Raw genomic sequence first — 27045 nt, 5'->3', positions numbered from 1 at the left:
AAACACATTCAATATGTGTCTTTTCTGCTCTGTCTTTAGCTCATAGCCTTCTATACAGAGACATGCTACATTTAGTAGCGTGTTTTCAAGCGCTGTTGCCATTTCATGACCGTTATCATTGTCATACTAAAAGGTTTCTTCAAAAGCCTCCTCATTTGGGGAAGTGGGGAGAACATGTGTTGTGGCGCAATGTAATTTGCACCATCTAGCATGTAGGAAATCATGATGCTTATGATGAACATTGCCATGAAACAGAGCGACCACTTCTGCTTCCCTCTGAACAGGAAGAGTCAACAGAACAGCTTTGTTGTAATCACTTCTGTCTTTGAAATTACATATATGACAGAGACTGAAAGAAACGTCATCGGGGACATTGTTGTACGCGGAGTGAACACGAGATATTTGTGTTGTGCTCTTGATTTGCACATGTGTGCAAAGCAAATAAAGTGCTGTTGGTTAGGCGTTGTAAATGATATAGCGTGCATACATACTGCACATGTGTGGTCTGTGTTCCTGTTTCACTTCACATGTAAAATAATTTGTTACTCCAGAGGTGCCGTGTCTAAATCCTTGAGCTGGTTTCAGTTAGACCTCAGATAGACAACTGTCCCCTGGTGTCTTTCCACTTTGAGCCCACTGTCATGATTTGATCTGTAGTTAGAGTAAGTCACACAGACAAGTTGTCTCCGTCAAACCAGATCCAGTTAGGTAAGATGTTTTAATCCTGCTTATACTGGTGCTATTCTCCATCTGACAACTGCAGGCGTTCAGTTGTGCCTCTATCGCGCTGAAAGAATGTAATGAATCAATATTGAATATCTGTCGGCTGCCTCACTGCATCTGCTCCGTCAGTTGTCACTTCCTTCACCCTCTGAAGAAACACAAGTTTCACAGCTCTTATTTCCTTGCGCAACATTTCTCTAACATACAGCCATAGTATAGGGTGACTAATTCTTTTTCTGTGAATGCAATAGCAAACATTTTTGACTGTTGACTGTTGCTTGGGAGGTTTGGGTTGATATAACATTTTGTAATAAGTCAAACGACTACTTGCTTTCTGAAGCAAGTAAAGTTTTTCAAGTACTGGCAGAATTTGGTGCTTTTGAAGTTAATTTTGCAGCATTTGACCAGTTGAACTAAAGTGAGGAGCTGCAGGTTGTCAACTGCATGTTGATTGCTACTGGTTGGGTGTGCAGTCAAAAACACTGAAGAAACTAAGAAAGACTGAAGGCATTTCTCGTCTTTTTTTTTTTTGTTTGTTTAAAAATTTGCCTGCTGTTTCTTACATATCAGTCAGTCTCCGGTACAGTTGTTTCTCCTCACCCACAGATACGCAAATCGCCCTTCTTGTTAAATCTTTTAAGAGTTTTTTCAGCTGTTGTGCGATTTTTCTTGCAAATGAATTTCCTTTTTTTTTTTTCAAGGCGCTGCAGCAACAGCTCAATCTGAAATGTATTTGTTGCATGTAAACAGAGCCTCCTGGAAACATTTTTATCGTGCACTTACACATCTGATGTGTCACTCATGACACGTACAATTCCCAGCACACTTGGAGATTTTTGATGTTGTGTAAAGATAGGTTGACATTTGTATGAGTGAGATATGTGTGATGCTGTCTTTAGTTCGTTCAGCTGGACCTCATATTGTTGGGCCGGCTGACTAACAATATCTGCTTAAAGAATAATTGTGATAACCAGAATGTTTGTGGGTGTTATATGTCTTCTCGTTACGTATTCATGACCAGGTAAACGTAAGATATGAAAAACAGCCAATTTCCCTGTGAATGGAAACAGAACTTGATTTCACTCTTCAGCCTATGGAAAGACCTTGGACCTTCTTGTGTTCAGAACGTGCTTACACCGTAATTATCCTGCTATTCTTGTGAAACTCTGGTATGATTTTTCTGTGTAATTCCAGTGAGTGTGACTACCCAAGAGGGCAGCAACCAGGGAAAAAAACAACCCTCTTTCCCTCCCAAGAAAAAATGATCCCTTCTGGTTAAATACTCATTGCAATGTGATGATGATGTGTACGGGAATATTGCAGGGGAAGGATTGCAGCGGTGGTCATATTTCCGTCAGGTTAAATGCGTGGCGGAATGTATGTAGTAGTTATTGGTGTCCCTGAGTTTCCCCATATGGTGTGGTGTTCATTTTGCCTCAAAGCTGCAGACTCAAAAATAAGTTTCTGTGTTGCTGATGTGGTTTCAGACTTTTGCACTCTGACGTTAATAGAAATTGAAACACTAACTACCTGGCATTTTTATTTTAGTTCAGTTTTTGGGGTGTAAAAATGTCCCGTTGAATTAATGGTAAATACCAGCTATTGTCAGCCTGAGCGCAAGAGTCAAAGACAAAATGTTCAGATGACAAATAATAGATGATCGTATTCTTATGTCTCTAAAGTAATCACACATGAAAGATGAGTAGAAAGGACACATTTGTGGAGTCTTATAACAACATATCTTTACAGTATATCACTATTTGGGTAATATCGAATATCAGCGCAAAATGTCAGAACCAAAAATATCAGAAGTTCGTTGAATTTCTTGTAACAGTGGCACAAAACAAACTGTAAGTCACAAACATGAGTCATGCTTTCACTCAATGTTCCATATGTAAAAGTACAATGCACACAAAGGTCTATGAAAGTACACAATTTGGGCAGGTGATGACCACAGAGGTCTTTCTGTTCATGTATTAGTCACCGTAGCTGAATGAGTGCTGGCGTACAGTCACCGCTGCCTCCTGTCATGACTGGTACTTCAGCTTGTCCAACACCTGTGATAAAACTTTATTTCCCCACATGCTGTTGACTTGCAGTACTTATCTCTGCCTGACTGATCTGAGCCACAGCCTCCCCAAACCCTGACTTTTTTACAATTTGAGCACTTTCTAAGTAAACAGAGAGCGAGCAGCATAGATATTGACCATAGGAAACAGACATTATGGATACAAGAAAACTGAAGCCAACTGCTTAAAACAGCATGCTTTGCATATCTGAGTGCTTTTGGGGAACAGGTATGGAGGACAAGAAATACCGCCCACAGAAGTTGCAAAACAACAAATTCCCCACTATTTCTGTAACATGCAATAAAACATTTTAATGAGGGGGAAATCACAGCAGTCATACTTGAGCAAATACTAAATATGAATATTAATTGTGTGTTTCAACTACTTAGAAACAATGTTGACTGACATTGTACATTTTTGCTGCTGGGCTGAAACTAATCTTGGCTTCGAGCCAACCAGGTAAAGAAAGCGACGGTTCTTCCTGTGATTTCAGTTCCTCTTGTTGTTGAGGTTAAAACGTTCTGTCCTTTGTGAGCATCATGTCTGGTCTGAGTTTGTTTTTTTTAAAATCCTGCACATGTTGCACAACGCACATGAACTCAGGGACTGTGTATTTATGCTTCACGTGAATTCCAGATTGAAATTTGCATTTTTGTGTGTGAAATTGGACATTTGCTTCTCTGTCACATTTTCTTAACTCGTGATTTGAGTTGACAAAGTGGCTCTGTAGTCATTGCTGTAGTTTTCTGCTCTTCTGCAACTCAGAAAAGTTTTTGACAAAACCTTTTTAACTCTTAAGAAATAGGGAAACTGAGACAATCTAATAGCAACAAAAAAATTACAATACAAACAAAATAAGAGTGTTAATTTTAGCCATGCTCTTGCTGTTATATCACATCAGTATCAGAGAGAGAGCAATACAGGTTAACTTTAGTAAAACGCTATTGAAAGGAAAGTTTTTAATGTGTTTTAAAATAGAAACATACTGATGCTTTGGGGAACGTTGTAAAGCAGTTTTAGTGTTGTCACAACAACTAAGGGTACTGATGTTAACAGACAGTGGGGAAGTAACAGTCTGACACTGTTTTTCTTTCTCACCCACAGGTTTTTGTAGTCTGTCAACGCACTCTTGTACTCCTACCTTCGCTTCCACTGCTAGTGCCTCATTGAACACTGTGAGACTGCTCTGCTGCCAGCTTTGGTTTCCACCCTACTGCAGGAAAAACCATTGAGACAAGAAAGAGGCCTCTCGAGAACTGCAGCCGACCTCTGACTGCATGTCTCAGAGCTCTGACCGACCCCTCTCCTCTTCCTCTTCCTCCTCCTCCTTCCACTGCTCCTCAAGGACCCACGTTTCTACATAACCATAACCCCCAAACTTCCAGCCACCTGCTAACTGTTTCATCACAGGCACGATTTGCAATCGCTCCCCCTGGGCAGTAGGATCAACCACCGTCCCCCGACCGGCCCCCGACTGGTGCTCCTTCAGTGGGGGAGGGAGGGGAAGGAAGGCAGCTGAGCAACGTGTCGCTTTCCCCGGAGATGAAGCTGCAGGCTGTCATGGAGAACCTGCACAGGCAGCAGAGGGCCAAGCTGCTGATGGAGCAGCAGCTGCAGCAGCAAGCTGCCGCCCAACACACTCATGTCCGCACAGGTGGAGGAGGAGGGGATGAGCCGATGGGAAGCCCAGCCCCTGAGACAGAGCAGGCCCAGATGGCAGCACTGGCAGCCATGCGAGCAGCGGCGGCTGGGTTGCAGAGAGTGTCAGACAGCCCCATGTCAGAGCGCAGCAGTGGCGGCGAAGAGGAAGGTGATGATGACGACAATGAGGAAGGAGAGGAGCAATACAAGGACATGATGGGATCAGACGAGGAGGAGCAGATGTAAGAATCAAATCTCTTTGGTCGCATCATTATAAAATTATTTAAAATTTCTGTGGTCTTTGCCAGTGGTCACCTTCATTGGAGCATGTTTTTATGAACATTATTCTGTTAACACCCACACAGCAAACAGAAATGGGACGAGGAGGACTTTGAAGGCGAGATGGAAGAAGACTTTGATGATGACCTGGCAGAGGAGGGTCTGCCAACGGGCCACAATGCTGTGGTCCCTGGGAAAGGTATCCTCCTGCTGCCCCACCGCCAGCTCCACCCCCACTCCCAGCTACTGAAGGCCCGTCCCAGTGTCGAGCAAGAGCCCCGCGTAGCCATCCTGCCTCCCCACGCCACGCACAGCCACCTGGGCGGCCAGGACCATGGAGAATGGACCTATGAGGAACAGTTCAGACAGGTAGGAATCTGTTAAACCTGGTTTGTGTGGAAATGTTGTTGTGCTTGTGATTTACTCCGCTGTTGCACTAATTATACTGGTAGTATGTAAATGAATGTATTTTTCAGACATTCAGACCGTCCTTACCTCAGTCTTGTCAAAATCTTGACTGTTGCTTGATTATATCAGGGATTGAAGATCATTGTTCTCATTTTGCCATTGTGGATAACTATATCAGCCACAATAGATGCCTAAGCTGTCCTTAAGTCAGTTACAGTAGCAAACTGAGGAATTACATGAATCTAAAATGTTAGTTGGTGTCCAGGGAGCTACATCTGGCCTTCGCACCCCTCACATCAAAACAGCATGCCACTTTCTCAGCTGCACAAAAAACAGGGTGGGAAACTAACACCAGCCACTGACCAAATGCTGATAAACCTTAAGCTGAGGCTTTTATGTTTGTCTTTGCCACCTGACAGTCTGGCAGGGTACATGTGTTAAAGCTTTGGGTCTAAAACAATCAGTTTTTCTGGTGGAGCAATTTAGTGCCCGTTGAGATTTGACATTTACTAGGTACTATGGCCTAAGAGTTAAAAAAAAAATAGTTTCCTGTCATGAATAGGACTGCAAGCTGAGGGAGAAGCTGAGGGCAGTGGGAGGAATGGGGAGGGGGGTTGGGGTACATTTTAACAGCTTTACCATGCTGCCGTTTACCGTAAACATGCTAGTGGGTGGATGTTATGAGGGAGGCCCCGGTGGAATAAGATGGACTGTTTACGTGAAGAGATTTAAGTCTGTCAACAGCTAAGTTTAGATGGAGGGCTGCTGTCGATAAAAAAGACTAAGAGACTGAGAAGCAACGTAAAATCCACTAACTGTCCACTGCTGATGATATAAACCTGAATTACTTGTTGTTAAACCCTTAATTTGTTTGCGTTATCACCATATTTGCCACTATAAATACTGTACATGAATAATTCTACCAATTAGATTGTCACCCACCGTCAGTGTAGTATGAAATGAGATTAAAATGATTGTTTGAGGGTAAACTTGATCATTACCATAAATGTTTCTTTTAAATGATCAGATACAGTCCACAGAAGGAGAACTTAAAATTTTTTAACCTTAGTATTATTATTTAACCTTTAAAATGGTACAATTTTAGAGATAGTAATGGATTGTGTGCTTTACAAACGTGAAGCTGGAACATTGAAGAGTATTTTTAGTATATTTAATTGAAGTCATTTATCAGTGAAACCCTTTGAACGTGCCTCAGCCTCTGTGTAAAAACTATGCCGGTTTTACTGGGATTAAAGTGAGCCACCATTTTACACAAAGGCATTTTATATTGCATAAATGAAGCCGCTATTGAAATGTAAATGCGCTGGTGGCCTGTAGCGAATTTTCCAACCATAAAACATGTTTGACAGTATGAGCAGCAGGTTGTCTTTTATCTTGAGCAGTCATTACTAAGATCCTTTAGAAAAACAGAAAACTGGTTTGGTAATTGTTAGGAAACATCGGTATTGATGCCTTCAGTTTGTTGGAGTTATCTAATGCAAATGAAATCCAACATATTGCGCCCAGTTTACATGTGCTTTATTTTTAACCCTAACCATAGATTAAGGCCTATGTCTTGTAATTACTGTGTGTATGGATTATAACTCCCATAAAACCTATGTTCTGCTTCTCTAAATAGTTCACCCCTCCCTCTGTAAAGCTCCATGTGAATTACTCACTCCACAGTTGGTGTCTTTTTTGTTTTTTTTTTTATTCTTCAGGTAGGACATGCAGTAGTTTTCATAATGACATGTGAGTCAGCAGTAGATCACGCACGCATGAATTTACTCTAACTGGCAGTTATATAATCAAGACAGCCAGTATCTTGACTCGAAAGATAGTGTTACCCAATCCATTGTTGGTTAAAACCTATGTCACGCCTATGCAACGTCCTCCAACTATAGAGACAGAGCAGGGTGGAAGACCAAAATGCGTACTGTTAATCAAAAGCTTCTCCATTTGAATGCGTTATACAGTTTGTTAGGGAGATGTGGCCCTCAGTCTCCTCAATACTGATGTCTTATCATATCGGGATTGTAGGATTTTAATCTTGCACATTATTCACACAGGACTAATTTTGCCCTTGGATGATAACAGTGATTAGTAATAATTGCAGCTATACCCAGTGATTATAATCCTGTGTGAATGTGCTGTGTCTGCAGTGTGTGTGAAGTGAAATGACCCACCTGTGATGATGATGACAGTCTGTCCCCTGATAATTCTAACCTTGTGCAAATCATACTCTGTGATTTCAGCCATAATTATATTTGTTGTGTGTGTCTTTTTTATTTTGCTTCTTCGTCTTCTTTCTCCTGAACACACAGTTTCTTCTCACCGTGTAAAAAGGTGGCTGTAGTTGAATCCACTGACAAATGTTTTGAATACATTTTCAGTGCAAACTTTCAAAGGTTCAATTTATTCATCCATAAAAACATGGAAATTGCAGTGTCCAAATCAACTGTCAACTAAAATGCAGGAGATAAATACCCATAAATAAACAACAGATTAAACTCCGTTCCATATTAAAAACTGTTAAAAACATACAAACAAAAATGTAAAGTCCCAGTTTATGTCCTCTCAGAGTTCTGGTTGCACTGTTGTGTTTCCTGTGGGATAAAGGAGCAGGAATACCATTTATTATGTGAGACAGGTGGTCTTAATATGCTATTGTGTTCACAAAGACACTCCATACTGTCCACATGCAACATTCAAGATTCAATAAAGTTATTGTCCCCAAAGGGTGATTGTTTGGACAGCAGTAGTACAACACAGGAAACACAGCACTAAACAACCAAACATAGAATGTGTTAAAAACAATTAAAAAAACAAGAAATTCATATAAAGGTATTTAGATTACCTTTTTCTTTCTCCAGGGTAATAGCAGAGGGTAAAAACGAGTAAACAATGGATGTCCTTTATCCTCTGTGATGCTACAGAACATCTTAGACAGGCGGTGTAGTGTACATAGTGTACAGAGTCAATTGTCTCTTTCTGTCGTCGTTCCAGCCAGCCTCCCAGCTCCTGTGGATATTTGATTGATATTGATATATCTGTCTTTGTCAGTGCTGCTGACATTCCCACTCTGTCCCAAAATACACTTAATCCAAACACTGCATTTAACAAAAAACATACTCAACATCTCAGCATTGACATTAAAAAACTTCCTCAGATATTATATGTAAATGTAGGTTCAGTTTATCTATCACATGATCCACATGATCACCTATCTGAACTGAGGGTCAAAGGATAGAAGATGTTATATATGTACAGATTGTAAAGCCTGTGATTTTGGGCTATATGAATACATTTTAACTTGACTTTATTTGACTATGGAATGTAAAATGTTGACATTTTTACAGTAATATCTGTAATTGTGATGATTTGAGCACATTTTACTGTCTAATTTCTGGAAGCAGAGAGCCCAAAGCAAACGATCATTGCTTAGTGAGTTAATGAGTAATGAGTTAATGTTTAGGTTGAGCGTTTCAGAGGGCACCGGGTGGGGAGGAAAGGGTTAAGGGTTTACAGTTTATTTTGGGCAGGTGGGTGGAGGCTGCTGGAATGTGCCTGAGGGAGGGTGATAATGTGGCCACTGAGAACCCCAGATCCTCAGCAGAAACCTTGTGTGCCTCTATCAGTCTAAAGCAGTTGGAGCTCTTCCAAACTGAAAACTGTCCTTTTCTCTCTTACGTTTAAGTTGCGTCATTTGTGTAGCCCGATATCACGTACGATGTCTCAATCAGCATTACAGACTCATATGTCAGCAATGGTTTTTTGATTCAAGATAGTAAGTCAAATATCAGATGTTCACAAATATCAATGCCAAAGATGTCGTGTAGGTGAGGAGACATGCACACAAATCCAACTTTTAGATAATGTTTGCACCAGGCTGAGCGCCCCAACATGCATTCCTGGTGGATCATCCAGCCACCTTCCTCTCTGCACACTCTCAGTTGAAAGGTCAGACTAAATCAAGCAAGGAGCTGCTGTCTGTTCAGATGTCTGATTACACTGTGGTTTTAAGTGAATTAATCAAAATATTCAAGCCACTTTGTCCAGTGGTGTCATATCTGGCTGCGGTGGAAGAATGACAAGGATTTATGCAGATATCAAATTATGCCAGCATCGTTGGATTGTTTTGTAATTGAAACTGATTTGCGTTGCAGGTGGAGTGCCATTTCAACTGAGTTATTTCAGTGATACCAATGCAACCCTCCACCATACCTCGAACTCCCCCCATACAGCTGCAACTTGAGATATCAATATCACACTCTGCACTGCACCCTGCATTTTTATTTCCAGGAAGTATTTGCACTCCTTTTAACATTAATGGTACCATTAATGGTAATGAGCCATCCTACATGTACAGCCAATAGGCTAACATGCATCTGTTCCCATCAGCCACCAGTCAAATGCTGGAAACTGCATCTATGGAGTCAACCAGTTAATATTTGATTTAGATAGTTCTGAACTATAATAAAAGTGTGATTATAGTTTGATTAAGAACAATAACTTCCTGGTTTCCAGGTGATATGTGATATTGCACGTCATGTTCTTTTCTTTAGTTTAGCTCTGTAGCTTATTGATAAGTTGTGAAATAAAAATTGTGTTCCTGTCAAGACGATAGACTCCTTTAATTCAAAAGATCGGAGTTACCGACCAATTACAGTGTTTCACCAGACTCATAATTGGTGTTGTAGGAAAATACCTGTAGAATTTGTTTAACTTAAACCAAGTACAGTACTCAAACCTTAAAGCATTTTATTAAAGGGTGAGTTTACCCAAATTATAAAAATTAAAATGATCTCACCAAATACTGTAGGTTTGGAGGCACAATTTCATTAGTAGAAAGTGGTTCCTATGAAAACTGTCAACAGCGACGGCTAGCAAGGGGTAACTTTGCTAAACTGACCCTTTTTGAAGACGATGTCAAAATTTGAACGTTCTAACCACATATTAATAAATAATTAAATAACTAATATTGATTAATTGTACAAAAAGAAGTAATTTATAACTATTGAGCAGCATTAAGGGCGTCATAATACCTTTGTCTTGATACTAACTAAAAATGCAGCCATTTTATGTCAGTTATGTTAGCTATGTTAGGTGGTCAGCTTAGCCTTCTTGTTAAAAGTTTTCCTTCCAACAGTTAACTAATAGCTGTTTAGTTGTCTTGCTACTAGACTTTAAACATTACAGATGTGAGAGATGAAGGGTTGGAAAAAGTCATGACCAATTATATTTTTACACACTTCACCTTTTTTTACTTAATTTGACCATGCAGGCCTTGTCAGGTAACTACTCCGTACTCCAGAAACTCTCTCTAACTCTTAACTCTTATCTTGAAAAAAAATGGTTGTGGATGTACAATCACAATCTTGTTTCATTAATGTGTAGTCTCCTCAATGCTGTGGTATACATCTCATATAACTGGCTCTGCTCCCCTGCCCCCTTTATAAACAATATCCTCCTCAGGCCAGAAATCGTCCAGAGGCCACGCAGAGCCTTTGAAGTCTCCTCTCCTGTGTCTCTGTCTGCTTTAAACACCAGCAGCTGGGCAGATGGAGCCCAGATGGACAGTAAAGTAGGGATGTCTTTAAAAATTCATGGCACTCACCATGATCAGGGCGAATGGAGGGGAGTTGGCATTAAACATTAAATTGCTCACACACACACACACACACACACACACACACACACGCTCATTGTGAGCAGGGGGAGGGGGCTGTTAGCGACTACAGGAAGTGTAGCTCAAATGAGAGCCAATTGGGAGCGACACTTATTGGGATTGCCCGTCAGGTTTCTGCTGATACAGCTGTCTAATAAGTGCTCGTTGGGTTTATATTCCACTTTAGTTTTCATCGAGGCCTTTTGATCTGCCTTTGGGTTGAATGAAGAGGTCTGTTTGTTCGTTAGGTAGGTTTGTGTAGTTGGAAAGGCAAAACTGAAATCTGCAGAGGAAATTATTTTAAATGTTTAGATGTCCCTCACAACTGTTTCTGCACCCGCTCTCTCGACAAGGTTAAATATCCTTCTTAGATCACCAAATCCACTGAGCTGTTTACTGTTAATGAATAACTGATGTCAAACTATATCAAACTGTGTCTTGGCACAGTTTGCAACATTGCAATATTTTAAACACTACTATCAAGTTTTTTTCTTCAACCCATTCTCTTAGATTTAACTTGGATTTGACATTTTTAACCTGAGTAAGCAGGAGTTCAATTAGTCAATGTAAGGAAGTTTTCATTAAATTTATTATACCCTGCCTGGAGAATCCTCTGTGTGCAACGATCTGTGTTTAACAGTAATAAAACCAGGGTTAATGGGCCCTGTTCATGCCATGAAAACAAAGGGCCTAAAACAAAGGCTGTGGCAGCACGGGAAGACCTATGAAAGTCTTCCTGTTGAGTGGAGGAGAAACAGCACAGGAGGGGAAATGGTAGGTGTGACTGAGGGAACAGGAAAAAAAGTCAGTTAGTTGGCATTGAGCTTTGAACCGATGCCAAGTAGAGTATAGTACATGCTCATTTTGACTGTGAAGCCCTGCAGAGCATTTGAATCGTGTCCGACGCCTAGCGTGCAGCATGGCGCTGATGTCAGAAACTGTACAGCCATGGGAATTCTGGAAATTGGCAGGCGCTCAATATGGAGGAGGAGGAGGAGGGGGGGGGGCTGGAGCAGGAATGTAAACAAAGATTGCATAAAGGCTGAGGCTAGCTGTTTCATCCTGTCTCTTTCTTTAGCTGTTGTGTGTTTTGTTATATTCTTTTTATTTTGACAAATTCTTTGATTACTGCTCAGTTGCTCCCCCATGCTTCCTGACATCTTTGAGCCTTCATATAGAATTAGGAAATGAGCATTTATTGTGTAACATGCAGACTCACACAAGCCCCACATCCTTCATTGTGTTTTCCGCTATTATGTGTGAATGTTATTTTTGATCTGTCCCTTCCTCCTTTCTCGCCAGAATGTGCGCATGCTGCTTTATCTCTTTTTGTTTTTCCTTTTTGTCCCCACATAAGGAACCCTGCACTCTGTAGCCTTGTATTTCAATATAAGCACAGAAATAGGTCTGCACTGAAGGGTTGGAGTTGTCAACAAACAAAACCCTAAGTGACATCTTTTCATACAACGACCCAATGGAAGGCATTCATTCAAACAAAAGAAGCGCATTTATGCTGTTGCCTTCAGATGCTTCTGAAAAGGTAGCATGTGTTGAAAGCTTTCAATATTGAATGAATCAATTAAGAAGTAGGTCAAACATAGATAGAGATACTTAGCTGCACATTCTTTGTCCTGCTGTGAAATAAAACCAGACTGAGTAGCAGTGGAAAATATACAGCATGTTATGATCTATAGCTCTTATAAGCTTGTACGGTCAATTGCCAAAACATTATGCAGAGCAGAGCACGTTTCTCTTCTCACAAAGAAACCTATTAGTGCTTTGATCCACAATCTTTGAGGCACATTTGACCTCTGTGACAACACTCACGCTTTTCTGTCTTGTCTGTATGATAATAGCTGACTTTCCCTAATTGTGTGGGCACAGCAGGAGTTGTGAATTTGTTGACGCCACAGATACAAATACTGATTCTTAACCTTTTTTGAAGTTCACACTAATATGAGCTGATAATGAACCCTTTTCTCTGCAGATATTTGGCATGTCAAAACAAGAAAGCAATGTGAAAGCCAAATGACACTAATGACATTAATAACGGCTGCATGCTGGATCACAGACAAGTCTCTCTGGTATGCTTAAATGGGATGAAGCAATTATTAATGTTATTAATTACACCTGTTTTTATCTGCTATGAGAAATCAAAAGATCCGCTGTAAAAAAAAAAAAAAAGGTCAGTTATCTTAAAAAGACACACATCCGGTGTACAGCGTGAGTGCAGTAAAGTAAATACTAAAAACAAACAGCAATTTTGTCACAAAATAGTTGTTTGCTACACATGATTATCATTACATAAGCCTCCAAGTTGCAACTGAATTGGGACAACTGTCTCCAGTAAATGTCAGTTTACTCATTGTCCTTTTAACACTAATACATTTCAGTTTTCACATTTAAAGATATGCTTTTGAAGCTCTGTGGCTCAATGTTTTGAAAAGTAGGTGCCTGTTTTGATTGTATCTCTTGCTTGGCACAAGGACACGCATTCATGTCATTGATATGATACACAGTCCTTTGTCTGGTTTCATGCTATTCCAGTAAATAACAGTAAGTGACAGCCAAGAAATGTCGCAATGCAAGGAAGAGGAAGCCTGCTATCAGGCGAACATGGATGTAAATAATGTACGTTTCAAATTCTTCTAAAAGTCAGCTCGGCAGATGTTGATGTGAGGAAGAAAATACATTCAACACGATAATTAGACCTCATAGATACACACAATGCGTTTTAGTGAATGTAAACTCAATTTTGTTTCCAAAAAACTCCACAGGTAGCTTGATTTATTTTGTGCTGCAGTCTGTCTCAGATCAGAATTTAAAAACTGCAGCTCAATGCAGAGGACAAACGTAGGAGCTGCTTGAGGTCAAACTGCAGCCCACCCACCTATTGATCGGGGCGGGCTTGGCCACGTGGCAACAACATCTCAGTCTCTGATGAGCGACATGGTGGGCCAGATATGTTTATAAGGCCACCTTTGTCAGCCATTAAACTCATTTCCTTGCCCATTCATCACTCTGATTGACGGTGCAAACTTCCTCTCTTCATAGCAAGAAGCAGCAAAGTACCTCTTCCAGCCCAGATTAAATCACCAGACAAATACTGAATAAAAGTAGAATTGTTACAGTAATGACAAGCGATGTATAAATTACTAAAACAAAGTAAAAACAAGTAAAAGTAAAAATGGAACAATAACCAAATGCAATTTGAAAAAGTGCATTTTGAGAGAGATGTAAAAGAAACAAAGCTAGCCTGCCTGATCTCCTCCAGCAGGTCATTCAAGAGTTGCCTTTGGAGTCCCTGACTCCAAAGGCTCGGTCTCCTATGGTTTTTAACCTTGACCTAGGAATTACTAACAGACCTCTGCCGGAGGATCTCAGGCTGCATTCAGGCTCATCAGGGGTTAGTATGTCATTGATATAATCAGGGGCCAACCCAACCCAAAACGTGCTTTAAAAGTAATCATTTAAATTTTAAAATCAAATCTAAAATGTACAGGTAACCAGTGTAGAGATGCTAAAATAGGCATTATGTGGACTCTTCTGTTTGATTTTCCTGCATGTCTTTGTCCTTTTTGTACAGAAGCACTGTTACCAACCTTTCTCTGAACCTTCAGCTACCCCTCTATCTCTGTCTCCATCTTTCTGCTTTCAGGCGCAAACATTATCATGGCATCTGCACTGGCGCTGAATAAATACCTTCAGCTTTCACACAAACGCTCAATAGATGCTTATCTGGGTCAGAATTTTTCTACCATTTTGAGGAGAAGGCTGGTTTGAAGATATACGTCTCATCTTTTGGTAATTTTAAGAGTATCAGTTATTTGGTAGCTTTCTTTCAATACGTTGGTTTATAATCTTAAATTGGTGCTACACCCACTTCCCTTCCTTCGGTCTGTTAAGCTTTGCCCTGCCCTGTTTGGGCGTCTATCATCGTGATACTACTCATTAGCAGTGTGGTTAGACCGGATTGCTCAGGACTACATACATCAGGTTCTCGAGGGCCTGGGAAAGCTGGCTGCTATTTCTGATTCTTATCCAAATCTACGAGCCATGGCGGCTGACGGCAGCAGGCAGGAATGGAGTGCATGTTTTTTATGTGAAACTGCTTATGCTGCTTCTTCTTGACCAGGACTCCCTGAAAGAAGAGATCCTGTATCTCAATGGGACTTTCCTGACTATATAAAGGATAAATAAAATAAAATGTAGGCGTGGGAGAGTGGGAGAGTGCTCATTCTGGTTTCATGTCATGTCTTCATCAACTGGTTTTAACCCTTTTCTCATGTCAGCAGGGGATACTGTATATCCACTTATATCCAACAGAAGCCGAGCATTCAAATCCTTCTGGCAAAGCCCCACAGACTGAGGCCTCACTTACAAACTTCTCACACAGTTACAGAAACCACCACAGCAAAGAGATTCTGGGACAACATTGAATTTCCACGAGTTTATTCTATGACAATGATTCTCACAGTATCTGGAAATTTACAGGTTGTTTGTTTGTAGCTAAATATAAAGAACCAGTCAAAAGTTTGGACACGTCTTCTCATTCACTTGAATGAGGAAGAAACTGGGGTGGAAACCAGACTGAGAAGCGTTAACATACCACAGTCAAACAAAGTGTTGTTTGTTTTAGCCATGGAAAATCTTAAATCAAGGCCATAATAGACACCTTGAAGAAAAGATGGCTGCAGGGGATTCATGAATGACAGCTGCTTCAACACTTGGCACATTACAATATGCAGTTTAATTTAACTATTCAAACAGCCTGCCTATACCTCATTTTCAGTGTCTTTTTCTAACTTGCTTATCGTCTTCTTCCTTTAAGTGTGACTGCTGCAGATAAAGCAACATCAGATACAGTCAGTCACAGCGACGTTGTTTGTCTTTGGCTGTTGGCACAGTATCTCATCCTCAGTCGATTTGAATTTACGAGGTCGGCTGGAAAGTTAGGATTATGATGCGTCTGATCCTGCATGTCAATAAAACACTGTTCAATACATCTGCAATCAGACAGCTCTACTGTTGCTGTTAATTGTGCGCATGGGAGGGGGGATGGGAGGAGGGCAGGGCGCAGTGGACAGAAGACAGATAGATTCATTATAGATGTCAGCTTATGGAGACACTGCAGAGCGGTTTCTGTCACACTGCTGTCAGCTCTGTCGACTGACTAGATTAGGCTATTTTCCAGATGAATTTAAGATGCACAAGGAAGCAATTTAATACCAGACTTACACAACCAAGGGCAGTGGCTTATTTCCACTATATTTAAACAATTCAACAGGCAGTTGATTTTTTCCACATCTCTAAGATTGGCTCCTAACAGTCTAAAGAAAATTGGTGTAAAATGAGCTGCTTTTGTTCAAAGAACAGTATGTTTCTTAAGGAACAGATGACCAGCCTTTTGTTTGCTGGATGTCTTATAGCTGCATTGCATTCTGGTCCATTTTCTTTTAGTGTGTGTGTAGAAAACCTCCTTTCTGCATCTCCTATAATGGATCTCTCCCTGTGTGACTGTTGGAGTGTCATCACCAAATGTCAGTTTCATAAAGAGGGCCTTGCTATTTGATCCTGAGCTTCTGATGCCAAAACAGAAATGCACAGTACACGCAGCAGTAGCTACTTTTAACTGTATTAGTTGAAGTTTCAAGCACTGATCAATAACATTGGACTGGTTGAATTTTTTTGCATTTTTTGTTCCTAACACTGGTTATCAGGCAGTGATGGAAAGTGGTAGGCGACGTAGCTGAATAGACAAAGAAAAGAGCACCACCTACACGAAAGTCAAACTATCCACAGACGTGACAGGACTGCTCACTCTGTTTGATTAACAGGTGATGTCTCAGAAGTGTTGCGCAAACAGCAGCATAAAGTAATCCCAAGCAACAAAGACAAAGAAAAACAAGCACACAGGTTCGTCACTGTAGCAATCTAACTCTTTAGATTTTGTGGTCATGCAGAACAGACAAATAATGACATCAGTTGGAGATTCATCTTAATATCTAGTTTCTCACCTGTACACAAATCTAGAATGACTGCTTCTTGATTACGGTTTGAACAAACACTTGTTTTCTTCCAAGCACGACTTGTTCTTTTCAGTATTAACTCTGTTAGGTGAATAGGACTCACAGTAAGTAACTTTAAGTATGTAACTATATAGCACCTTTGAAGAGCAGAGACATCACTAAGTGCTTCACAGAGGAAATAAAGCGTAAACAGACATAAGACACAATAAAAAACATAAATAAATAGAAAATAGAAAACTCACACAAAGCCAAGTCTAAACAAATGGCTTTTGAGCTGCTTTTTAAAGGTGTCTACAGATCTTAAGTCCAAAGGGAGAGAGTTCCAAATTTTAGGAGCTACAACCTCAAAAGCACAGTCTCCTTTAGTTTTAAACCTAGATCAAGGAACAACTAGCAAACCCTGATCAGAGGACCTTAGAGACCTGCTGGTGACTTAGAGCTTCAGCAGATCATGACAATCAGCAATCAGAATCAGTGTCACATGAGGCCTTTTGGAGGACCCGGTCAAGAGTTTAGCAGGAGCATTTTGGACCACTTGTAAACAATCCAGGGATGTTTTGCTGAGGCAGGAGAAGAGGGAGTTACAGCAGTCAAGATGGGGCAATATAAAAGCATGAATTAACATTTCCATCTCCGCTTGAGACACAATGAGCCTGAGCTTTTCAATGATTCTCAGCTGGAAAAAAACAAGAGCGAATCACAGCTGACTCACTGTTTAATAGAACACAGTGTATTATCTCAAGTTACTTATTTATTTTCTTAAACCTTCTGACCTATTAAAAATCTCATTCCGTCAACAAATATTTTTGGTTCTCCAATACCATTGAGTTAATCAAGCTGAGAAAAAAACAGTTAACTATCTTGATATAAAATAAGTCTAGAGCTGCAACGATTAGTCGATTAATCGATGAGTCGATGAATAGAAAATGAATTGGCATCTATGTTGACAATGGAATAATCGTTTCAGTATTTTTTTAAGCAATAATGCCAAAGATTTGCTTGTTTCAGTTTATCAAATGTGAGGATTTGATGCTTTTTTTGATGCACATGATAGTAAACTGAGTATTATTGGTTTTTGGACTGTTGATCAGACAAAACAAAACATTTGAAAACATCACCTTCAACTTTAGCAATTTTCTGACATTTTATAGACAAACAATCTAGAAAATAATCGGCATATTAATCGATGATGAAAATAAGCGTTAGTTGCAGCCCTAAATAAGTCCAATCTATTTTCTCTTTGAAAATATATCCGCTCTCTGCTTCCTCTTGCAGTGCACCATGATGTTAGTTTTGTAAATCAGACTTAAGGTCAACTGACTCGTGACTTCACTCTGCATTTATGAAGGTTGAAAACATAAATTTCATCAGTTTATGTACCTAAAATATTGAAGAGGTTCATCAGAAAGCTGACTGTGTAAACTGACCTGCTCAGTTCATGACCTTACAGTGATGAAGGTAATCGCATAATAGCTTCAATAGCCAGAGTATTGCATTCACTGCAATAAAATTGAATTATGGGCTTGCATGTATGCCCACTCAGTGAAATTCCTTCTATACACAGAAGAAACCTTGTTTCCACTGAGGCCAAATTTACAAGAACCCAAAGCTGATGAACCACCTGTAGGAACCAGGATTAAAATTAGCCTTGACCTCAGCTGGTGTCCAGTGGAGATCTCTGCTCTCTGTGAACACTTTCATCCAGAATTGACATTAAATAGAAATATATTTCATTGTATTTTTTCCTTGAACTACACATTTCATCAACATCTACGTAAATGTACAGCAGACAAAAAACAGTCACTAGTTGTTCTACAGACCCAAGAATATTCAGTTCTGGTTTGATCAGACTGCTGTGACCTCTGACCTCTGTGCTTTTAGTCATGTGTAATGTTACCACGCTAGAAACCGAAGCGTATCCTGGTTCAGATTCAGTTTTTCTCGTTACATTGTGACTGTAAACTATCACCTGATGTGTCACTGCATTGAAAACACAGAAGTTTATGTAAACAACATGACACACAATAACAGTGTTTTTACGATGAGCTGTAAACAAGGGTTTGACACTTATGAATCATCGATCAGTTTGTGTCAACACTGACGCTTTGTTGTGTTGCTTTAAGACTAATTAATATGTGCCATCACAGGAACAAAGGCGGTGCATCGCATCGTGGGATTAAAGTAATGTACATACTATGGACACTGGTTCGTTTGTGGGAATATTGAGGCGATGCTTTACTGGTGGTCGAGTTTGCTGTGGTACATTAATGACACCCATAAAGGGGCTTTGGTCAGAAACAATGCACTGTTTGAACACAGCTGATCATGTGTTCATGGGCCGTATCAAGACCCCCCCACCCCAACCCTTCTCCCTACTAGCTATAATTTCCCTTCCCCCACTTTTGTGTGTGTGTGTGTTTTTTGTTTTTTTTACATTTTGTTTAAGGTTACTTTTCAGGTGTCTTTGTGTCAGTCCACCACTCATTCTTATATTTCAGTTAATTTTATATAGTTAGGCTTAAAAGACAGCAACCTTACATCAGCGGCGACACATAAAAAGAGGTAGAAATCCTCCTAGAACCACATCAGATGGTACTGAGCCGTTCTAGGAGGATTTCAACCCCTTTTTATTTTGAAGTTTTAGGGTAAAATCATTTAAATTGGTAAACTACAGTCTGTAATGCTCTGTCAGTTTGTATAAAGAGGAATTTTCCATTCAGCTTGATAAGTGTCAGCAGTGAACGTCCCCCCACCCAACTACATGCAGTTTTCACACATACATGCACCAGTGCACTGTTTCCTCTATAGATACCAGTTCTCGCTGAAAAATATAGGTTAAACATTGAAAAGAGTAATGAGAAGTCGCCCGCCCCTAAAACCATGCGCCAGAGTTTCAGTGATATTTTATTAAACTTTGAACTCTGTGTGTGTGTGTGTGTGTGTGTGTGTGTGTGTGTGTGTGTGTGTATACATGTTTGTTTGTGTGTGTGTCAGCGTCACCTCAAGGTGATTGAAGTGATTGGCAGGTGTAAGGGAGCATGTAGATGATATCCCCTGGTCTCCTCTCAGTTTTGGTTTTCAGTTGCAAAGCCTCTGTTTTGTGCTATGTGACACTTGTGTGCTACTGGCTTGCTAACTGCCATTTGCATTAACAGTGAAGTGAACCCCTCCCCCCCTCACACGCACACACACACACACATATACACTCCCCCCCCTTACGGTATTACCTATCACCACCACCCACCACTGCTGCTTTGATGACTGCGAAGCTGCAGCAACAGGCTGCTCTTTGGTAACTGATTATTTGCAGTATAAAACCGCTTTGTTTTCTGAGTCTAAGGCCTGTTTATAATTTATCTGCAGACAGGCTGCCTGTCGCTGACCTACATACACAGCCAGCGTGGGAAACATCAGTCAAACGCTAAATACTTGTTCATCTGTGGCTGTGAAGTCTGAAGTGTTGACACTCTGGCAGCTAACAAGCCAGCATTTGGTTAACTTTCCACTGCCACCATTTGTCACCATGACAAAATGTTGTCTTTGACGCAACAAAAGACGTGTGTAACCCTTCACCAACTCGTCTGTAATTTTTCTCCAGTGTTCGCTTTTTGAGGTGCTCGGAAAAAAAAGTTAATTAAACGTCAAGTTTTAAAAAGCCTGCAGCCTATTAAACAATCTGGAAATGTACTCTGAGTCAGCTTTGTGGTTTTAATGGGCTTTTTTTTTTTTTTGTTCCAAGGGATTTGGTAGACGGGCGTGAACTGGCTCCCAGCGTTACCAGTTGGCCCAGTTTCTAGTCGTTTATCTAGTTTCTTGTCGTTTATCTGAATAGCAGAGCTTTAATCCAGGAGGGGCCCCAGTGCACATACTATAGACATGGAAACCTAAGCCTGCAACAACCACACCCACCTCGTGCCTGATAAAGTCTGTATGTGGGTGGGTGGATGGGTGGCAGGGAAGTTATAATGTACATAAGGTTTATTATATACGTGGAGCTGAGAGAGAAAGAGACAAACATGAAGACTCAGAAACTGCTGGAAGTTGAAGAACAAATGGAGACGGAAAGAAAGACAGAAAGGAAAGACCGAAAGAAATAGATGCAGAGAAGCAAAGCCAGCAGAGATAAAGAAATAAAAGAACAATGGGGGGGGGGGGGGGGAGAGATAAGACAGACAGACAGCGAGAAAAGATATGATGAGGGGGAGAGGGGGAGGGGGTGGCAGTGGTCTTGCCGGTTGGACAGGATCCTGATTGGCTGCCTTTGGTAAACCACTTGAGCGTCCCACTCTGATGATGTCACCTCTGCAGTAGGACGGAAACACCCCCCCCCCAACTCACCCCGTAGCTGTTTTTTCCAGCCATTGCCCTCCATAATGCAGCTGGTCCATTACCAGCCGCAGGTTGTCGTCTTTTTAAGTCATCCTACTGTATGAAGAGTGATGTACATTTGGAGCCACTGGACAAACCCTGTTTGGTTAAATTTTCTCACATTTTCCAGCTTTTCCGCATTATTTTCCTAGTTTTTGCTGTCAAGCTGTTCAACTAAAATGTTTTTTTAAATTATTAGCTACATTTACATGGACTACAGTAATTCAACTATAGACTTTGTTGTAAATAAGAAAATATTTGAATAAAACTGCTTCCATAGTCTGCTTGTAGAACGGTTCCATTTATAAATCCTTTAACCTGCTACAGAGCACAGCCTCCACAGCTTGTTACAGCATCAGTTAACTTCCGGTATTTAACTTCAAACCCTACCATTCTGTCATAGTGCTGACATGGTTTACCCTAATTTTGTCAGAAACGCTGTTTCAAGCTTCTCTTTTTTGCAGCTTTACATGCGACTAGATTTAGATGGTAGAGCATGCGTCATTTAGCAGTTTGATTGCTTTATGTTTCCTGCTGAGAGCCGCAAATTGCAGTGAGAAATGTGATAATTATGGTTTAAGGTATAAACGGGACTTAAATCCTCTTCAGGAATTTGATTAAAATGAATTAATTGGTTTATTTTGAGTGTGTCCTTTCCAGGCATTTTCTTATTGGAAGTAGGGCTGCAACTAACATTATTTTCATAATCAATAAATCTGCCAATTTTTTCTTGATTAATTGATTAATTGTTTGGTCTGTAAAATGTCAGAAAATAGTGATAAATGACTGTGCAAGAGTCAAGAGTCAAAGGTGACATCTTCAGATGTCTGAACAACGGTTCAAAACCCAAAGATGTTTAGTTAACTATCACATATGCCAAAGAAAAGCTTTAAATCATCACATTTGAGAAGTGGAAAACAAGAAATTTTTGGCATTTATGCTTTAAAAATGAGAATAAGCCAATTATTCAATTATCAAAATAGCTGCTGAATTTAATTTAACTGTCTGTCAGTCGATTAATCAACTAATGGTTGCAGCTCTAATTGGAAGTGTTGTCTCAATCGGATTATTTTAAAAATCTTGCAGTCATGTAATCATAGCCTGTGACTTTGAGTACAGGATTCCTTTAATATATCAGTTACAAAAAAAACCTGGACAAACTGTTAAACCAAACACCATCACTTAGATATGCTAACGTGAGCTGTGACACCTGGACATGTGATCAATGCAGTCTGAATACTCTCATTTATATACTGTCACTTCCTCCAGACGAACGTTCACATGATAAAATCTGATGTTGAAAAAGGGAATTAGAGTCACAAACGTGACAGCAGGCAGAAACAGAAGATAACAGCTGCAAGAATTAAAGATTATTGTCACATGTTCACTGATACAAAGCAGCATGCTGTGTCCATGTTTACAGTGAATACTGTATGAGACCTGAAACTGGATATGTATGAGTAAAAGTGATACCGTGAGCCAGTGTGTCCAGTTCACACACTTCACTTGTAGGCTGCCAGCTCCTTCAGTTGGCAGGGAAACAGCAAAACTTATCAACATGCCGCCTTTCAGCACCGTAACACTATAATTACTAATCTTTAAATCGCTGTGAATCACATGAAAATCTCAGCGTTGCTCTCTCTGACTACTGGTGTCATAAAGTAAAGGATTTTGTTTCTGTTTGAGTCTCTCAACATGTGTGTGTGTGTGTGTGTGTGTGTGTGTGTGTGTGTGTGTGTGTGTGTGCGTGTGTTTATTTTAATCATTTGAATACTGAAATGAATGCTCTCCAGTCAGCAGCCATGTTATTACATCTGGACCAGCAAGGATCTAAACCCTCCTGTTTCCATGTGACAGCGCACCCAACATGCCACTAGGGAAATATTTGTTTGTGTGATTAGGACACAGAGAGAGAGAGAGAGAGAAAGAGAGGTATAGAGAGCGAATAAAGCAACGTCGGGGGATGGGAGTAGGGGGGTAATTTCCGAGATTTATGGCGCGGCACTTCACGAAATGCATGCATCCTGTAATTAAAACTCCCCCCTTTGCCTCCAGCAGGCCTGTACATTAGCAGGCATCCCCCCACCACCCCAACCACTTTAACCCTCTTCAGTCCAACAATCTCCACCCCCCCACCCCCCCACCCACTAGATAATAAGATCTTATGGCGACTTGGCGTCACTAATGAGGGCTGAGTGCCACAATGAGGGTCAGTCTGTTAGTGGTTAGAGGCCACTGCTGTCACCATCATACACGACTTCAGCTGGACAAGCTTTTCATTTTTATTTTCTCTGGGCGGGTTAAATCTTAAAGTAACTGACCGAAACTTTCCTTCTGCTGAAGCCGTAGGAGGAGAAAAGGTGTTTTATTCACTTATTGATGTGGTGGCAGAGTAGCTTAGTAGTTGGCAAATAAGTCCACATGCACATAAATTTTAATCAGACCAGTTTGAGTTTTAGTGCACTCATTCACTGGTGACTTTATCAGTGATGAAGCAATTACAGGTCACAGGTTAAAATTGAAAATCAGTCACTTCTTTTTCAAGCAAAACTGTCAAATATTCTTTGGTTTCAGCTTCACCAATTTCAGCTTTTCTCTGTTTTATATCATTTTAAACGGAATATATTTGGGTTTTTGACTGTTAGTCCCATAAAACAAGTAATTTGAACACGTTATATTTGCTTGAAAAATGACTACGATTGATGAATGATTAATTGATCATCAGAATAGTTGATAGAAATTATTTTCTGTCAGTCAAACTAATCAACGGTTAATCGAGGAGTCCATCGACTGAAAATTAGTCGGCAACTATTTTGATAATCGATTAATCGTTTCAGTCAATTTCTTAAGCAAAAGTGACAAAATATTCTTTGGTTTCAGCTTCTCCAATGTGGCAATTTGAGAAACAATTTGACGTGAAATTGAATATCTGAAGGTTTTGGACTGTTATATCAGACAAAACAAGCAAATTGAAGACATCACAGTGGCCTCTGAGAACTTGTGAATGCAATTTTTCCACTATTTCATAGGCTAAATGATTAACTGAGAAAATAATCTGCAGATGAATCAGTAAGGAAAATAGTTGCCGCCTTAATCATTTCAGTTGTCGTGCATCATGGCAAATTGCGCCATTTTTGTGCTGAGGTTGTTGCTTTCCTGTAATGTGATATTTGCAACATAAGGGTTAGCCATGGTTCCGCCTGCTAGCAGTGGGCTTTTATGACGCCTGTGTAGTAATAATATGCTGCTTTAGTTCTGTTTCTGTGGTTTTGTTTGGTTGTGCTCAGTTGTGCATTGTGTGTCACAACATGCCGTTTTCAATAATAGATTATGAAACTGGATTACCTCACGTAGACTGTGTGATATTGTTAACACTCGCAGAACTGTGAGCCGTGCTGACATGTCCTCGAGTTAGGTGCTGAAGCTGTGGCCCGTTCACTCTCTGATGAGAGAGCAAATGTTAGCATTAAGTGTATGCCATGTTTTGTTGACACATAAATAGAAAGACCTCCAACATGATGATGTTTCGCTGTCGCACTGGCAAACCACGCTGGAAAAACAACCACAGGCTCAATGGCCTTACTGTACTCCCCCGAGTGGGCGCCCCACTTTTACTGCTAACTTTCACTGAACTTTCCGGAGCCCGGGGCCCCGCTAGCAGCTGGACCCACATCAGGTTCTCATCAAGCCAGGCTGGTCCACAACATTTCTCTACGTGTCTGTTTCTCTGTCATCTCTCTGTATGATCAGAAGGCAGCTGATTGGTTTCTCATGACTGATCTTTAAGGCTGATTTATTTTGGCATTTTTGTCAAGACGGTGCTTCTCTTGCTGTCGCACATTGTGGCATTGGTTGTCATAGTAACAGTGACATCATGAGGTCATTTTTGTCTTCCATCTATCATCACATATTTAGATTGTTTTTGTGATAGCAGAATACCCTGTTTTCTCTCCACAGCTGTATGAACTGGATGGAGACCCAAAGAGGAAAGAGTTTCTGGATGACCTCTTCAGTTTCATGCAAAAAAGAGGTACGTAACTAACTTACTTTCAGATTGTTGTCTGGATGTTTTTAACTGTTTCTATTCTGAAATATAGTTTTATGTTGTTTTTATCTGTAGTCTATTGGTACTTATTTCCTGCATTTTAGTAATTAGTGTCAGCTGCATCAAAACATCACATCACATTTACTTCCATTCAGTTTCTTATCTTGTCATATTATATCTCCTCACTTCATCTCTAGCCAGTGTCCTAGTGAGAGTCTTAATAGATAGGGGATATAGAGAGGACGATCTCCCACCCGTCTTTCTCTTGAGAATCAACACCGACTACTCGTCTTTCACTCCAATGGGTGGGGTCTTTATTCATTTCAGATATGATTGCTTTATGGTCGTGCAACCTGTCGTCATTCCCAGGCTATAACTAGAAAAGACACCTCGTATCAGTGCCTGGGAATGGATTGGTTTACATTCCCGCCCTGCTGCTTGCCCACACTTCTACACTACACACACACACACACACACACACAAACACAAACACTGACTCAGCCACCCTGCAGGATACTTATACTGGTGCCATACACAACATCAAAACTGTAAACTGAGGCATAATTTCTCCTCATCCAGACATCCATGTCCTATTGCAAATTGTGCAAGATTGTAATTTGCATGTTTTGGCAGCAGAAATTTCCAACGGCTCATTGTAGATGAAATACTAGGCAGCCGTTTTAATTTGACAGGTTGAATTATGTCTTATATAATCAGATCAGTGGGCCAACGACTGACATGAGAGACAACAGACATGTGCTCACAACTGAAAAACCAGCACTAGATGTTTACAGTGTCAGAGCTATCGCTAATGGGCGGGTCTGCCGAGTCCACTCTGAGAATCTGAGAGTGCCCTCTACAGGTCGTACTGATAACTGAGACATCACCCCTCAATATACAGAGATTCATCATATTTAATGTCAGCCTGAAGGTTGTGTTTGTGATCACTCAGTGTCTAAGTTAATGTAATTTAATGAAGGCTTTGATCTCACTTAATGGGAAAAGACATTTGTTACAGATAAATACAGAATTGTAGATGTTTTTGATTCATTATCACTGGTATGAGCCTAAGTATGTCAAGCAGACAGTTACTGGTTTGTCCATTTTGTGAGACACATTTACAAACGATAAGCTTTCCTCCTCTAGAATGCGTTTGTCTCGCAAAATTAAGAAGCATCTGTTACATTTTGAGATCCTCCAGCCCCTTCGACAGCTGGAGGGTGAATATAGTTTCCTGACCAGGGTAAAATATGCAGGGTGGAGAATAAATATGTCAATAAATAAACAGTTGGCTGGTAAAACAGTGAAAATGGCATGTTGTGAAGTTTAAGGCCTACAGGGTACGCTTTCCAAATATATGCCGAACTTCAGAGATTCCCAGCAAGAACCAGTCCAGGAAAATATTTAAAGTATTTAACTGTATATCCAGTGTCAAACTACACTTATACATCCTGTATATAATGGTACGCACCTTAATGTGAACATTTTTGTATTTTCTATGTATAATGGGAACCTTTTTGTACTTATTGTTATGTGTATGTTAGACTTTTTATTCTGTATTAATTGAGCACACTTGTCTTTTGTCTATATATGTTACACTGTGGCACCGGAGGAACAAAATTTCACTCCTCTGTATATCCAATGCATCGACAATAAGCTTGACTTGACTTAATTATGTAAACGATATATGGACATAGATAATGTAGGGTAACCACTAAACTCACTGGCTAAACTCACTGCCACTTGTTTATTGAACAGAGATTAGAGCTGTTGTATTTAATGTTATTTTATCTTTACTATTAATTGTCATGTTTG

At 40.3% G+C, this 27045-nt stretch overlaps 1 protein-coding gene across 2 annotated transcripts in view; it reads left to right on the top strand.

The window, feature by feature from the left end:
* Positions 1 to 27045, top strand: part of arid3a (AT rich interactive domain 3A (BRIGHT-like)) — a 52063-nt gene that overhangs the window by 12286 nt on the left and 12732 nt on the right. For both annotated transcript variants that reach the window (XM_044361864.1, XM_044361863.1), the window contains exons 2-4: positions 3897 to 4675; positions 4799 to 5081; positions 25143 to 25215. In XM_044361864.1, coding sequence (XP_044217799.1) covers positions 4335 to 4675; positions 4799 to 5081; positions 25143 to 25215 — 697 coding nt within the window. In that variant the 5' untranslated portion in view covers positions 3897 to 4334. The remainder of the gene's footprint in view (positions 1 to 3896; positions 4676 to 4798; positions 5082 to 25142; positions 25216 to 27045) is intronic.

The sequence above is a fragment of the Thunnus albacares genome, chromosome 9 (assembly GCF_914725855.1).
Source record: "Thunnus albacares chromosome 9, fThuAlb1.1, whole genome shotgun sequence".
Classification (NCBI taxonomy): domain Eukaryota; kingdom Metazoa; phylum Chordata; class Actinopteri; order Scombriformes; family Scombridae; genus Thunnus; species Thunnus albacares.
Note: the sequence above shows the minus strand (reverse complement) of the source record. Positions and strands in the feature narration are given on the sequence as shown.